General features: G+C 55.8%; 1 protein-coding gene across 1 annotated transcript in view; it reads right to left on the bottom strand.

Moving 5' to 3' along the window:
* The window catches only part of SLC9A1 (solute carrier family 9 member A1), a 31,576-nt gene extending 18,735 nt beyond the window's left edge, over positions 1-12,841 (bottom strand). Inside the window, exon 1 of the mRNA XM_074894321.1 lies at positions 12,460-12,841. Within this exon, the coding sequence (XP_074750422.1) occupies positions 12,460-12,763 (304 nt within the window). The 5' untranslated portion in view covers positions 12,764-12,841. The remainder of the gene's footprint in view (positions 1-12,459) is intronic.
* Positions 12,842-13,786: the final 945 nt, after the last annotated feature.

The following is a 13,786-nucleotide window of genomic DNA, read 5'->3' as shown; positions in this document are numbered from 1 at the left end:
GTGGTCTGGGGGGGCAAGGCTGTGCTATTCCACGCCTGGAGCCTTTTAGGGAGCAGTTATTTAGAGCCATTTCATGTATTTTAGCTGTTGGGATAAGTAAGGGCCGTGGGGACTGGTGATAAGGGTCCGTTACGGTGAGGCACGGAGGGGAGGGCGAGCAGGCAGGTACCACTCCCCCACCTCCCCACACCGGCCGCTGGCACGACGCAGCTGGGAGCGCAGAGGAGCTGAGCCACACCACCCACGAGCCCCGCGCAGGCAGCAATGGCCACAGCCGAGCAAGGGCAAAGCCTCTTCTGGTAGCTCAGTGCCTGCAGCAGCGTCATGTAGGAACGTGCCTCTAATCCTCACAGTCCTGCCAGGGCCTTGCCTTCCCCCAGGAGCGCCTGGTCAGCACCCCCAGGGCTGCCGAGGGCCGTAGCAGCTGTGGCAGGCATTGCCTGGCTCCAAAGGGGTGCAGGGGTGCCACAAACGTCACACCCTGTCAATGCAGCCCCCTCCCAGCCACAGGCAGCGTCAGCAGAGAAATACCCAAGGATGATGATGGCACTACCAGGAAACCACAAGGTTGTTCCTTTAGCGTAGGGCTGGATTCGGAGATGCAGAAAAGTCCTGAAAAGATGAGCAGCCTGGGGAACACAACCAAAGGCGTCACTGCATCCTGCAGCAGCTGGAGTCAGGAGCTGCATGCAGATGAGCCCAGCTCCCTACCTGCCCTGACACCCCCCACAGAAACAAAACGCTCCCCTTGGCAAGGGAAATCTCATTTTCTCTGCCCAGAGCCTTGCAAGAAGGTCGCAGGGGAGGAGGATGCTGCGCTGCAGTCAAGTGAAATGCGGGTGTTGCGGGGCCTCGATGGCAGCACTGCAGTGCTGCAAAGCGGGAGGAGGATGCAACAAACCCAGGCGTGCTGGAGAGCTGTGAATCATCTGCAGGCACCCTGGATATCAGCCTGCCAGGATGGGCGGACCCCCCTTGCAGAAAGCCGCTGTATACACTTATAAACAAGCTGTTTACGCAGACCAAGAGAACTTCAACAATAACAAGGAGAGATCTCTTCCTTGGGGCCCAATCCAGGCTCAGCACCAGCTCGCCCCTCCAGCACAAAGCTGGGGGGCTGCTCCTTGGTTTGTGTTTTGCCTGCTCAGCTATTCCCCCATCCGAAAGGGGCTGTGTCCCTCTCTCTTCCCGGCATGGGACAGCTCAGGGAAGCCGGCTGAGACTTTTGCATGGTCCAACACCCACCCAGCCTTCCCTGCAGCTCTGCAAACCAGACAGCAAACATTCATGCCACAGAGCCGGCAACTTTGCAGACAAGTGCCAAACAGCCGGCAGCAATTCCTCCCAATTAAGCTTTGCTGCCCTGACCCAGAAGGTCTGGTCTGCCAGGCGAGCCAGCAACAGCTCGAGTGCTGCCTAATTCTCCCCCCTCCAATTCTAAAAGATACACTAATTAATTAAGATCAACCCAAACTAAACAGTTGGCTACACTGTGCTGCGTGGAGCAGCTTGCAGCAAACTCTAATTGTGGCGCTGGCGTCCATCAGTGGGAAAGGGAGTCATCCTGCTCCCCATCTGCACCACTCCAACCTGTGCTTTCACTTGCCTTAGGCTTAGGTTTAGGAATCAGCCCAGGGTTCCAGCCCAGACAGCACCTCCCTGCAGAGCTGGCCTTGACCTGGGACACCTGCTGCAAGAGCCGCATTCGGAGGAGACCTGTGTCCAGGAAAACATTCCTAAAACAGGCAGAGAAGTGCCAGGTTGCAGCTGCTCTCACGGGCAGGGCAGGGCAGGGCCTGAGTGATTGCTGCCTCCCTTGACTCACCCGCCCCTGATTCAGCTGGCGACTCACAGGCAAGCCCTAAAAAGCCCATTTTTTTCCCCGCCACGTACTTCACATCAGGACGCCTGCCCAGCCCCGCACGTAACGGAAAACGGCAGCACAGCAGGCAGCCCAAAGGCAGGCTCCGGGCAGCTCGCAGGGAGCATCCGTGCAGGCAGATGTCCCCGAGGGCTCATGGTGTGGGAAGTGACCATCAAACAGCAGCTTTTTGGGACCAACATCCCCCTCTGCCCAGGCTGGGACAGACCACAGCCTGCCACTCGCCCAACGGCACCTTGGCTGGGTTAAGAGAGCGCTGGTGATAACTCCGGGGAGGACAGGGAGGGCAGCATCAGCCTCCCGGCAGGAGAAGTTGCCCGTACACTACCGTAATGCGCCGTGACAATCCATGGACACAGGCGTTTAGTAGAAACACTTGAATAGAGCAGGGAGAACCGATACAGCAAAAGCACGTACCCTCATTTTATCTCTGAAGCACTCACAAGAAATTAACAGATCAATTGGGAGTCTTTTACAGAGCTGGTATTAATTTCCTCCCAGCTGTAAAAAGGAAATGAGAGACAAAAGGCATTAAATGGACTTGCCCAAGTCCCCAAGTGAATGGCGTGAGAGTTGGCGTGAGAACCCAGCAGCTCCCAATTTCCAGTCCCATGTTTAAATAATGTTTCTCCTTCAAACGAGAAGAAAAGCCAAGGGCAGCCTGCAAGAAAAGCAGACATTAAGAAGAACCTAATTGCCATTAAAGACTGAGAAACCCACGGCGCCTTGGACTGTCACCCAACAGCTACAGCATTTTAAACAGGGAGGAAAACACAGAGCCAGCTGGAGCTGGTGATGGAGCAGCAGTGATGGCTTGGGAAGCCTCAAGGCTTGGTTCCATGGCATCTTGAAGAAACTCTTCCAGATCCAGCTGTGCGCAGCTGTGAGCAGAGCAGCTCTCCTCCACCTCTCTCCAGCTCCAGAGCTGCCCCACAATGAGATGCTGCAAAACCCAACGTTCTCCTCCAGAGGAGCTTTGAGAAACCGGTTGAGGGTTTGGCATTACGTGCCAAGCTGGCTATTAAAAATCTCTGGTGACTCACGGGTACGCCGGTAACCCCGATCCCTGATGACTACATTCCTCTAACGGGCATGTTACAAGGCTGCTCCCAGACCACAGGCTGAGATTAGCAAACCTGTTTAAAGCCTTCAGGCGTGCTCCATGCATGGTTTTTCTAAGGTGGGACCGTATGAATCTTTACCAGCCTGTGGCATTCACCCAGCAGGAGCTGGGCACGCAGGTACGGAGGTACACGAGGACAAACTGCCATGCAAATTGCTGCTGCTGTTGCTCCAAGACTCACTTTGACTTTTTCCCACCATTTCTGGATAGGTGTATCCCACAGCCAAGCCAGCAAGGCTGGGCTCTTCCTGACACAGCTCATTTACCCTGGAAAAATGAGTTTTCTATAGGACAAAAGCATCCTCATCCAGGTTTATATCCTTCTAAAGTATCAGAAGAGCAACAGCAGCTGAACTTGCACATTTGGAGGAGGCCTAATAAAATAAAGGTCTAGAAAAACTGCTCCAGCTCCAGGGAAAGGGGCCAGGAGCTAAACATAACTCTCACTAGCCATGCTCTTCCCAGATTGCTTCAGCTGTCACAAGGCCCACTGGATGCCATGAATAGCTGGGCTAGGAGGGGTCAGCACAGCATGTCTGCCTCAAGCTGGGGGATTTCTACAATAAAACCCTCTGAGTTACTTTCTGCATGGTGCAAAGCTAAACTTCACGCTGTTTAATGCAGATATTGTATTGTTCTGGAGCAGAAGGTAGTCAAGGTGATGTGGAGAGGCAGCACCCGGTGACCCAAAACAAGGCTACAATGTGGTCACCCAAAATAAGGCTCCAGTTGCTCTCCCAGCTCCTTGCCCTTACCCTCATGGCACAGCATTTAATACATGGTTCCTCCTGGCTCGCGAAGCCTCAGGAAGAGTTAAAGCTGAGCCAGCCCGAGGTGACCACAGACAAATTCCCCAGGCAGAGCAATGCCAATTGCCCTTCCCAGGAAGGGCAGATTTCCTACCGGGAACAGGGGCAGGAAAGACAAACAAAAGCTCTTCAGGAAATAACCTGTTGGTTTCCACTCCAACAGGAGGGAGGAGGTAATTGCAATTATCACTGATTACTACCGGGCTTTGCAAATCCAGACAAAGCAACACCACTCGTAGCATACGCCAGCGGCAAGTCGAGAGCCAACGCAGTCACCTCTGCCTCTTTCCCAGCTTTTGGCAGGAGCTGCCGGCACGTGGAGACCCCACCAGCTAACTGCAGCGCCAGTGAGAGCCGGGGGCTGGAGAGCCGTCCCCATCAGACGCCATTTCAGCCTTCCAGCGTCCCCCCTCAGCCGGGATGCAGGCGATGCTATTTCACACCCAGCCAAGCTAACAGAAGGGCTCCTGGGAGCAGACGCTCTCTCCTCTACGCAGCACTTCACAGACAGGAGAGGAGCCCGTACGTTGCAAAACAACCCCCCCAGGGACCGAGGCTGCTGTGGGAAAAGCGCTCCCAAGGGAAACTGAGGCACTAGCAGGGCTGGATACACCAGCTCTTCTCTTTAAAGGCCTGTGTGTGCTTAACTCTGCGCCTGTGGCATTTGTGCTGTTAAAATCTCCAGCGTCGGGGTGGGAAACTGCCTTCTCTCCAAATACATCGTTAAGACTTAGCATGGCATGACTCTGAAATGCAGAATAATTCCAGGCACTGAAAAAAACCCACTGCAAAAGGGAGTCTGCTTCTGCAAATGTGCGTCTTGCAGGCTTGATAGAGAGAGGAGAATTATTTCCCTACCAGCTGTCCCTCGAGGTTGATTGCATTGTGACTTTCTGGAGACAAAGATGCTATGACGTTTGTGAGTCACTCCTGGGCAACCCGAGGAAACGCGTTTGTTCTCTTCCGATTACAAAGAGTACTTTGCATTCTCCAACCTTCTGCTCGGGGATCTCAGAACATCACCCCAACTTCAAACGAGCCTTTGGTCAGTCCTGCCCCTAACAAATCCATCACGCAGGTGGGTCAAGCTCTCTGGGGAAGGAACCCCAAGCCATGGGGTGATGTACCACCAAAGGTGACACACCACCAAATTTATTCTCACCACTCCACTCCAAGCAATCATCAATCTTTGATCTCGCCTCTTCTGAAAAAAACACGCAGCAACGTGTGTGTGCATGCTTGTCTGTAGAGATTTTAATTTCACTTCTTCCTTCCCAAGCAGAAACACACAGATTCTTCTGCCCGAGGAAAAAGCAGAAGAACAAAACATGACAAGATAGCCATCCCTCAATTAACAACTGGAAGACATTGAAAAATTAGAAAGATAAGCAAGATATCAAACACCACGTGGAATAGACGGCAATCACACAGCTTGCCTAGGGCGGTATATCGGGCCGGCACCATGAAGCAAGAGGACCAAGCATCGATACTTGGTCCAAGTCGAACCATCGCCACAACTTCCCTGCTCCTCTGCTGTTCCCTTTGAAGCTGGCCAGCCCAGATTTCAAAACACAGAGGCTGTCATCAAACCTACCCAGCAGCTTTGAGCCCCGACAGGCAAGAAGAAACTGCTGACAACCCAGGCAGCCCAGCGAAGCCAGCGGAGGGGAGCGGTGTATCCCAGCTCCGTCTCCGCTCGGCAAGGCTGTGTTTTCACAGAGTATTCCGGATGGAGTTCAGTTTTTATTTGAACAAATTAAGCCTTGGGGACCCAAAAGAGAAAAAAAAATAATAAAAAAATCAAATGTTTACGAGGCAGCTGCAGTAATTCATCCTCATTATTGCTTACTTTTAAAGTACCCACAGCTCCAACAATGCTCTAGTAAAGGACCAACTCCTACATGACCCTGGGACAGTCTCTACAACCCCCATCATCTCTGCAGTCTACTGCCACAACCCAGGACTTGCAGGAGGGAAAAGGGAAAGGATTATGCTAACAAAATTCTCTTTTGCAAGCCTAATGAGCTTCTGGTTTATGCAAGTGCCTTTGAGATGTCTGTCTCTCTTCTGCAGAAGAGGGGCTCCCGTCCCTCAGTGCCACAGGTTTACACACTTGTCACCCAAAGAACAACCCTCTCCCCTTCCCTCCACCACCACCCAGTTTCCCCTTCTCCCACGTGTAATTCTAAAACCCCAAAGGACTCTATTTAGCCACACTAATTGCAGACAAAAGACTCGTTCTCCACCCCACTAATTCCCAAGGCAACTCCAGCATCTCTGAGTATTGTGGACAAGCCACAGCTGGGTCCCTGGGCAATTTGGGATGAAGGACACGAACCAAACAGGCCAAATATTGGCATGTTCTCCTCCTACCCCACAAACCACCTCAGCTCTGTTGGAGGTCTCAGGGCAACTTCACGGCATCTCCCCGAAAGCCAGGCCATCACCCATCTGGGCTCTGGCCGTTGCAGGACTCAGCAAGTCAACACCCACATCCCAAATTCCACCTGCAGACTGTGCAGGAAGCCAGCCCGTCCCTGACACCCGGCATGAGGTGTCCCAAGCCTTCGTTAATTAACGGGATGGAACAACAGCTTCAGTTCCTGAGTGGCCTCAAGGTCCAGAAAGCAGAAGTGGGCACTGCCGCGGGTGACAGGTCCCTGGGGGGAGCAAAGCCATGGCTGCAAACCGAGCGTAATTCTGCTTTAATGGACATTAGGGCTCACCAGGGAGGTATGGGCTGTGATTACAGATGTGTTCAGTTTTTCCCACTCCATCAGTATCCCGTATTTCACAGCAGGAACCTTTCACTCTTCCAGCCCTAATTAATCTAATGGTTTTCTCAGATCCATGGAGGAGAGAGTTTGGATGGTTTTTTGCTCACACACCAGCAACGGGCAGACCAGGGAGGAAAAAAAATGCTGTGGCTGTTCTTTCTGAGATGGCAAAGCAGACAGAAAGGGAAACCACAGCCTGTGTTTGAATCATTCCCCAATAAGGAAGCGGGAACGCAACAAGTCTGCATTAGAAGAGGCTGTTTAAATTCATTATCATGACAATTTACACTTTTGTGGCAACAGCTGCATCTGTATTTCAAAATCCTTTGCTGACAGTTATTCATCAAGCCTCAGTTCCCCTGCAGAACAGCCACCAGCTCACCGATACAAACAGGGAAGCATCTGGGGGATCTCAGACCACACTCCACCTTGGTATCTGCAGCCCACGCATGAAATAATCCAGGGCTGCCGCTTGCGAGCGGGCAGGTTTTAAGACAAACATTTCCCTCTGGCTCAGTGAGGGAATCCGCATCAACCAGTCCCACATATCCAGATGAAACAGCCCACGAAACCTCCAGCAGCTCTTCCCACCAGCCAAGCTTTGCCGACGGCCATCCCCAGCGAAGCCTGCCCGGCACAGCCCTGCCTGGCGCCCAAGAGAAAGAAGCCAACCTTGTGGTGGCAGAAGGACAACAGAGATAACCTCCGGCGCACACATCCCGTACGTCAGACACCCGTGTTTCTAGCAGGATGATGAAAGCTGGGGTGACGCACGTCTTCAAACGCTTCTTTGCTGTCCCCTTTCCAACCCTTGCAGGTGGCACCAGTGTCCCCAGGCTGGTGGCTTTGCTCTGGGGTTTTTTTGCCACGTCTGGTCTCAAGATCCAGTTCCTGCATCCTGTGCCACCACCGCAACAAGTTTCTTACCCTGCTTATCACTCCTCACCCAAAGAAATCTTCGAGTCCCTGACTCACAGGTCTCTGTAAGACCTCTGGGGTGGCCCCTCCAAAGTTTCAGGGGAAGGATGTGGGCTGCTAAAAGCATTTGAAAAGCACCCAAGTGTTTTAGCACCCAAATGTCACTGCCAGCCAGCCGCTGCCAGCCTCTAAAAATGTTTCTTTGACAATTTTGAAATCGTCCCTGCTCCTTCAAGTGCAGGAGCCATGCCCAGAGCCTCTGCCAGGCTCCACAACCCCACTTGCATCCATCATGTTTTGCTCTTCTTTTCCCAGCTCCTATCACCAGCCCGCAGGCACCGGGAACTTCCTTAATCTCGTTCCTCCTGACACCAGCAGCAATGGGGACGGTTGGTAGTGGCCAAAGGCAACCACTGACACTGGAGCCTGACGTTGGGATGCCCCGTGCCTGGCAAACCAGGCTGAGATGTGTCACCAAACAACCCCCAAAGCAGCAGCATAACACACCGCTGCCCACAGCTCTGGGCTCCCTTTTTGCTCGCTTAGCACAGACTCTCTCCCCGGCTCGCTTTACACCAGCCCGACAACCACACAGTGGTGATTTTTCTGCAAATACCAGGTTGGCGCTGGCTGCTGTCAGACAGTCTGGAGGGAGGGGGAACACCCCAGACAACAGCCCCAACCCAGACACACGAAAAAGGCAAGTGCTGCGAAGGGGGAAGAAGAGACAGAGCAATGACTCAGTGATTGCTACAGGCTCCAACCCCAACTGGAGCGCCGCATCAGGCAGCGAGCTAGCGTCTAGCGCACATCAGCGAGCAAAAGCAGGCTAAGAGAGCTCAGCCATGGAGTAGTGCCTCACAGGGACCCTCCGCAGCAGTCTCCGGCGTGGACACATAGAAGATCAAGCCCCCACTACGCACTTGAGCTGCGGGGTGGAATGGCCCGGGTGCTCCAAGGAGGCTGGGAAGCTCTCGGATGCTGAAGAGCTGTTTGGTGCAGACAGACGGCCCCGCAGACAGACGACAGGGCATGCCTCGATCGAAGGCGGCTCCTAATGCAGGATGGAAATATGACCTCTGTGCTTTTCTGCTTTAGAAGGTAGGGCCTGAAATGTGTTTTGGAGACACAGGTAACCCCAACACTTCTCCAAGGTGGGTAAGAGCTGGTGGCTTGCAATAAAGCTCTGACCACTGGGCTCCAGCCTGTGTCCACACAGCCAGCAAAGGGACTGCTAGCCAGTCTGTTATCTACATTCCTGACTCACTCCTTTCCTTTCTCCTGAGACAGAAACATATTTACAATCAAACCTGAATTCCCCTGAATGTCTCCTGGAACCATGTGAGCCGAAAGGTCAGTCCTCAGAGTCAGGAAACCAGTTCTTGTGCTGAGAAACTCCCCAGCCTCCTCCCTACCACTCCTTGGGCACGGCGCGGAGGAAACCCTTACAATATCCTTGTAAAACCTTGGAGACGGGCACAGAGGGCTTCTGATTTGGATATTTTACGAAGGTCTGACTTTCTGCAGCAATGCAACAAGTTGAGAGAAAGTCTGGTTGCAACCCTCAGCCATGAAGGCTTCTCCACTTTTACTGGCAAAGTCAAGCCATCACCAGATGGGGTCTGCACGTAGCTGGTGGAGCTTGGGAAAGGTGTGGTTGTAGCTGTCCCTTACCGCCTCCTTTCCCACAGTCTTAAAATACCACGTGAGTATTAAATAAAGCAGCCAGCACCAGTCTTCCCTTTCTCTACTGGGACGAGCAAAGCAGAAACAGCCCACGCCTGCAGGACATGCTGGTGTGACAAGTTCCTCTGTCCCAGAAAGCCACCCCCCTGTCAGGTGGTGAATCCTCCAGGAACCAACATCCTTTGAGGCATTTTACAAAAACTGCATCAAGAGGGGAAGGGCTCAACTCACACCTTTGATTCCCCAAACAAACTCGCAGTTAGAGCTGCTGGAGAGAGGGTAAATCACCTGCAAGGGACAATGCCGGGACTCATTTAAGCCTGAATAGCTGTCTAAGGCATCAAGAGCGATGAGGGGAAATGGAGCAATGGGACAAGGGTCAGGTTGCTTCTCCTGGCCCAGAAAAGAGCCCTGTAAGCACTTCTGAGCTCCTCTACATTGTCACCCTGCACTACACCAGCGGATGACACCCACAAGCAATTCACAGGGTTGAAGACTCAGTTTTGCAGCAACATGTGGCTCAATCACCAGCCCTAACCCAGCAAAGGGGCATCCGAAGCTGGGGAAGGGAAATCAGGGGGTGCCAAGCTGTCATGCACAGCCCATGCTGCACAAATTCCCACTCTTGGAGAAAAGATGCTTGTCCCCTGCAGGGTTACCCCGATGCACACTAACAGGATGGGGGGGGAGAAAGAAAGTGCCACAAATTCCTGTTCTGCTCGTCATTCCCCTTCCCCTCTACATGGAAACTGGATGCTCCAAACCCTGGCCGGTTTAGGGAGCCTGGAGATGTGTGTGCCCCATCCTGCCGTCACAGGTTGTACTGCACAGGCGTGCAGCAGTGCCCGGTTGTGTAAGAGCTTATCCCTGGGTTAAAAAAAGCACATTTTGCTGCTCCTGAACAACATCCTCTGATCCAGGGCAGGATCGACCGGGCCGGTATTTAGATACTGAGCAGTGAGACATTTTTGCAGGTCAGGAGCAGAGGGAGCCTGAATATTCAGCTGTACCAGCAACTTGGGAACTACATGTCAAGACACCATGAACAAGCAACGCTATCCCCTTCAAAACCCTGGAGAGAAGGCCAAGGAAAAGGCTGCCCCAGGACCGCTCCACTCTCGAAGCCCCTGTTAGAGGTGTAGGTAACCCAAGGTGTGGATTTTGGCATAACCAGCATCCCTGGAGCTCTGCAGAGCACCTGCCATCTCCAGAGGACCCCTGCCAAACTTGCAAGGCAGCTCCTCCTAAAATACACCCCTTAAACACGCAGTCTTGCATAATACTTTTAACACGTAAGAACCGACGGGGCTCAGCTCACCGCCAGAAATAACTTTTCCCGCAGCACAAACGAGCCCTAACTTCAGGCAAGGGTGGCAGAAACAGCTTCAGGCAGCGACCCAGCGCAGCGCCGATGACGGAGGGTGCCCAGGGGAGGGGGGCAGCCGGTGGGCAGCGATGCCCCCGTGTCCCCCATCACATACGTCCCCAGGGAACCGCTTTCCGCTGCCCATTCTGGTGCTTTCCAGCGGCGGTTTTTCAAAGCACGCCCCGAGCAGGGCCGCAGGCCAGCGCTGTTAGCCCCTCCTTTCTCCAGCAGCTTCCGCACAGATACTTCTGATTTCATCACTCTTTGCTCTGCGAGGCAGGAGGACTGAAAACGCAGTGCAATAGCCCCGAACAGCTAGCAGAGGTCGCTTAACACGCGCTGGGTGAGCCCTGAGAAAGGAGATTTCGCGACTGGGTTTCCTACGGTGAGGCACCTCCGAGCTAAACATGACTTAAATCATTTTGGGCAAAGTCGGGAAGAGATAAACCCCACAGATCCCGCCTGGTTCCACTCTGCCCCAACCACTTGTCTCCCAGAGAGGCAGGAAGCCTCCGGGTCTGAAGTGTTGGCACTCCTGTGCCTACATGTAAATAAAACATCCAGGAAGGGTTGTGAAAATGGGGCTTTACCTGCCTACGCACGCTCACAGCAGGCTGGGAAGGGGATGAGATATTTTTAGGAAAAACTGGACAGGGAGGATCTGGACTCTTGGTGGTCTCAGACCCCTCTGGGCCAGGACAGGGCTCAGTTTCCAACAGGCACCAGCTTAAAAAAGCTCCCAAAGCAAGATCTCAATCAGCAAGCTGGAGTGCTCCATAAAGAGCGCTGCTGTTAGCGTTATTAAATCGCTGATGGTAATTTTGGAGCAAAATGAAGGAACACAGAGCTCCCTTCCTTCCCATCACCCGCTCTAAGGCAGGAACAGGCAAACGTTTCACCTGCCCTCTTGGCTTTATCGCCACTGACGGGACCGGGGCCAACTCGACCTCTGCACTGCCGGAGGCCGGGTCCGGCACGCCGGTGCCAGCGAGCGCGGAGCAGTTGCATCACGTCACACGCTTTTGGGTGATTCGGTTGGTATTGATGCAGCTGCAGAAGTTTGGAAAACACTTTGTCAACAACACCCGCCCTAACAGACTGGTGCTTTCCTAGAGTGGGTCATCGTAGCGGGTGACTTTTCCCAGCCTGCTGGCCCCTGATGCTTGTTATCTTTAACGCAGGAATCCTCCGGACGCTTTGCAGCAGAGGTAGCTGCTCACCCTGGTTTGCTGCGGAGGGGGAGGAAGGGGAGGCTGAAGCACTAGGAGATTTTTAAGTGACTTCTCCAAGGTTACAAAAGGCATGTGTGGTTGAAAAAGGAAGCAAAGAAACCAACCGGATGCTTCCTCCCTGCTGCTGCCGGAGTGCCAAAGGGAGGAAAGCAAACCTGGACCAAGCAGGGGATGGTCAGGGGTCGGGGAGCACCTTCAGCCCCGCTGCCGGCCGGCGAGACCAGCGAGTCCCACCCGAGCAAAGGGGTTGGGGTGCTGCTGCTCTGCCTGCCAGGCCTAGGGCAGAGACCCAAGGTCGCGGGGAGAGCGGTGCCCACCCCCACCCCAGGTGCTTGAGAGGTCGCATAGAATGTGCTGGGGGATTTGCCCTGGGATGCTTGGGGGGGGCGGGGGGGGTCCCACCCTGGGATGCTCCGGGGATGCTCCGGGGGTCCCTCTTTGGGATGCTCTGGGAGCGGTCACTCCTTGGGATGCTCTGGGGGGTCCCTCCTTGGGATGCTCGGGGGGGGGGGGGGGTGTTGCTCCTTGGGATGCTTCCGGGGGGCCCCTCCTTAGGATGCTCGGGGTTGCCAGAACCATGAAGCTGGGGGTCCCTCCCCGGGGTGCTGGGGGGGTCCCTCCCCGGTGCCCTTCCCCCGGGACCCCGCCGCCACGCCGCCGACCTACCCAGCTTCATGAGGCAGGCCAGCAGGATCCAGAGGGAGATCTCGAAGGGGATGCGGACGTGGGTGTAGTCGATGCCCAGGACGGGGAAGGCTTTGCGGGGCTTGGCGTGCCCCTCGCCCGAGCCGTTGGCCGGCTGCTTGTTCAGCGGATGAATCTCCTGGGCGGAGGCGGGGGGCGCGGGGGTGAAGCCCCCGATCTCACCCCCCGACGGCGGGCCCGGCTGGCCCTGCAAGCCCTGGCCGGGTAGCAGCGGCCCCAGCAGCAGCAGGGCCCAGGGAAGGGCGCGCAGGGCCGCGGTGCCCATGGCGGCGGGGGGCGGCGGGGGGCTCGGGGGGCTCGGGCGGGCGGCGGGGCCCGCCGGCGGCGTGGGGCTGGAGCCGCCCCGCCGACAGCCGGAGCGCAGCTGGGGCGGCCGCGGCGCCGGGGCACATCCCACCGAGCGGCCGCGGGGAGGAGGCAGGGGCGGAGGCAGCGGCGGCGGCGGCGGCGGGAGGAGGAGGAGGAGGGCGGCGGGGCGGGGGGGGCCGCGGAGGATGGGGCGGCCTGCGGGGGGGGTGGGGGTGCTAGTGGAAGAGGGGGTGCGGGGGGAAGCGGGGAGCACGGGGGGTGCTAGTGGAGGAGGGGGTGCGGGGAGAAGGGGGGAGCGCGGGGGGTGCTAGTGGAGGAGGGGGTGCGGCGGGAAGAGGGAGCGCGGGGGGTGCTAGTGGAAGAGGGGGTGCAGGGCAACAGGGGATGCAGGACAAAGCGGGGAGCATGCGGGGGGTGGTAGTGGAAGAAGGGGTGCGGGGCAAAGCGGGGAGCAAGGGGGGGCGGTGCTAGTGGAAGAGGGGTGCCCTACAAAGCCGGGTGCTGCTGTGGAGCGGGCGGGAGGAGCTGGGGGTGCTAGTGCAAGAGGGGGTGCAGGGCAAAGGGGGTGCGTGGAGGAGGGGGTGCAATGCAAGGAGGGGTGCAGAGCAATGGGGGGAGCACGGGAGTGGGGGGGTGCTAGTGGAAGAAGGGGTGCCCTACAAAGCCAGGTGCTGCTGCAGAGCAGGGGGGAGCAGGAAGGGGGGAACGTGGGAGTGGGGGTGCTAGTGCAAGAAGGGGTGTGGGGCAAAGGGGGCAGCACAGGAGTGTGGGGTGCTAGTGGAAAAGGAGGTGCAGTACAAAGCAAGGTGCAACTGCAAAGCGGGGTTGGAGCAGAAAAGGGGGAGCGCAGGAGCTGCAAGAGGGGGTGCAGTGCAGAGGGGGTGTGTGGAGGAGGAAGATGCGATGCAAGGAGGGGTGCAAAGAGGGGAGGAGGGTTCAACGCAAGGTGGGTGCTATTGCAAAGGGGGTGCCTGGAGGT

Source organism: Strix uralensis, chromosome 25, assembly GCF_047716275.1.
Source record: "Strix uralensis isolate ZFMK-TIS-50842 chromosome 25, bStrUra1, whole genome shotgun sequence".
Classification (NCBI taxonomy): domain Eukaryota; kingdom Metazoa; phylum Chordata; class Aves; order Strigiformes; family Strigidae; genus Strix; species Strix uralensis.
The sequence above is the reverse complement of the archived record's forward strand: the minus strand, read 5'-3'. Positions and strand labels throughout refer to the sequence as shown.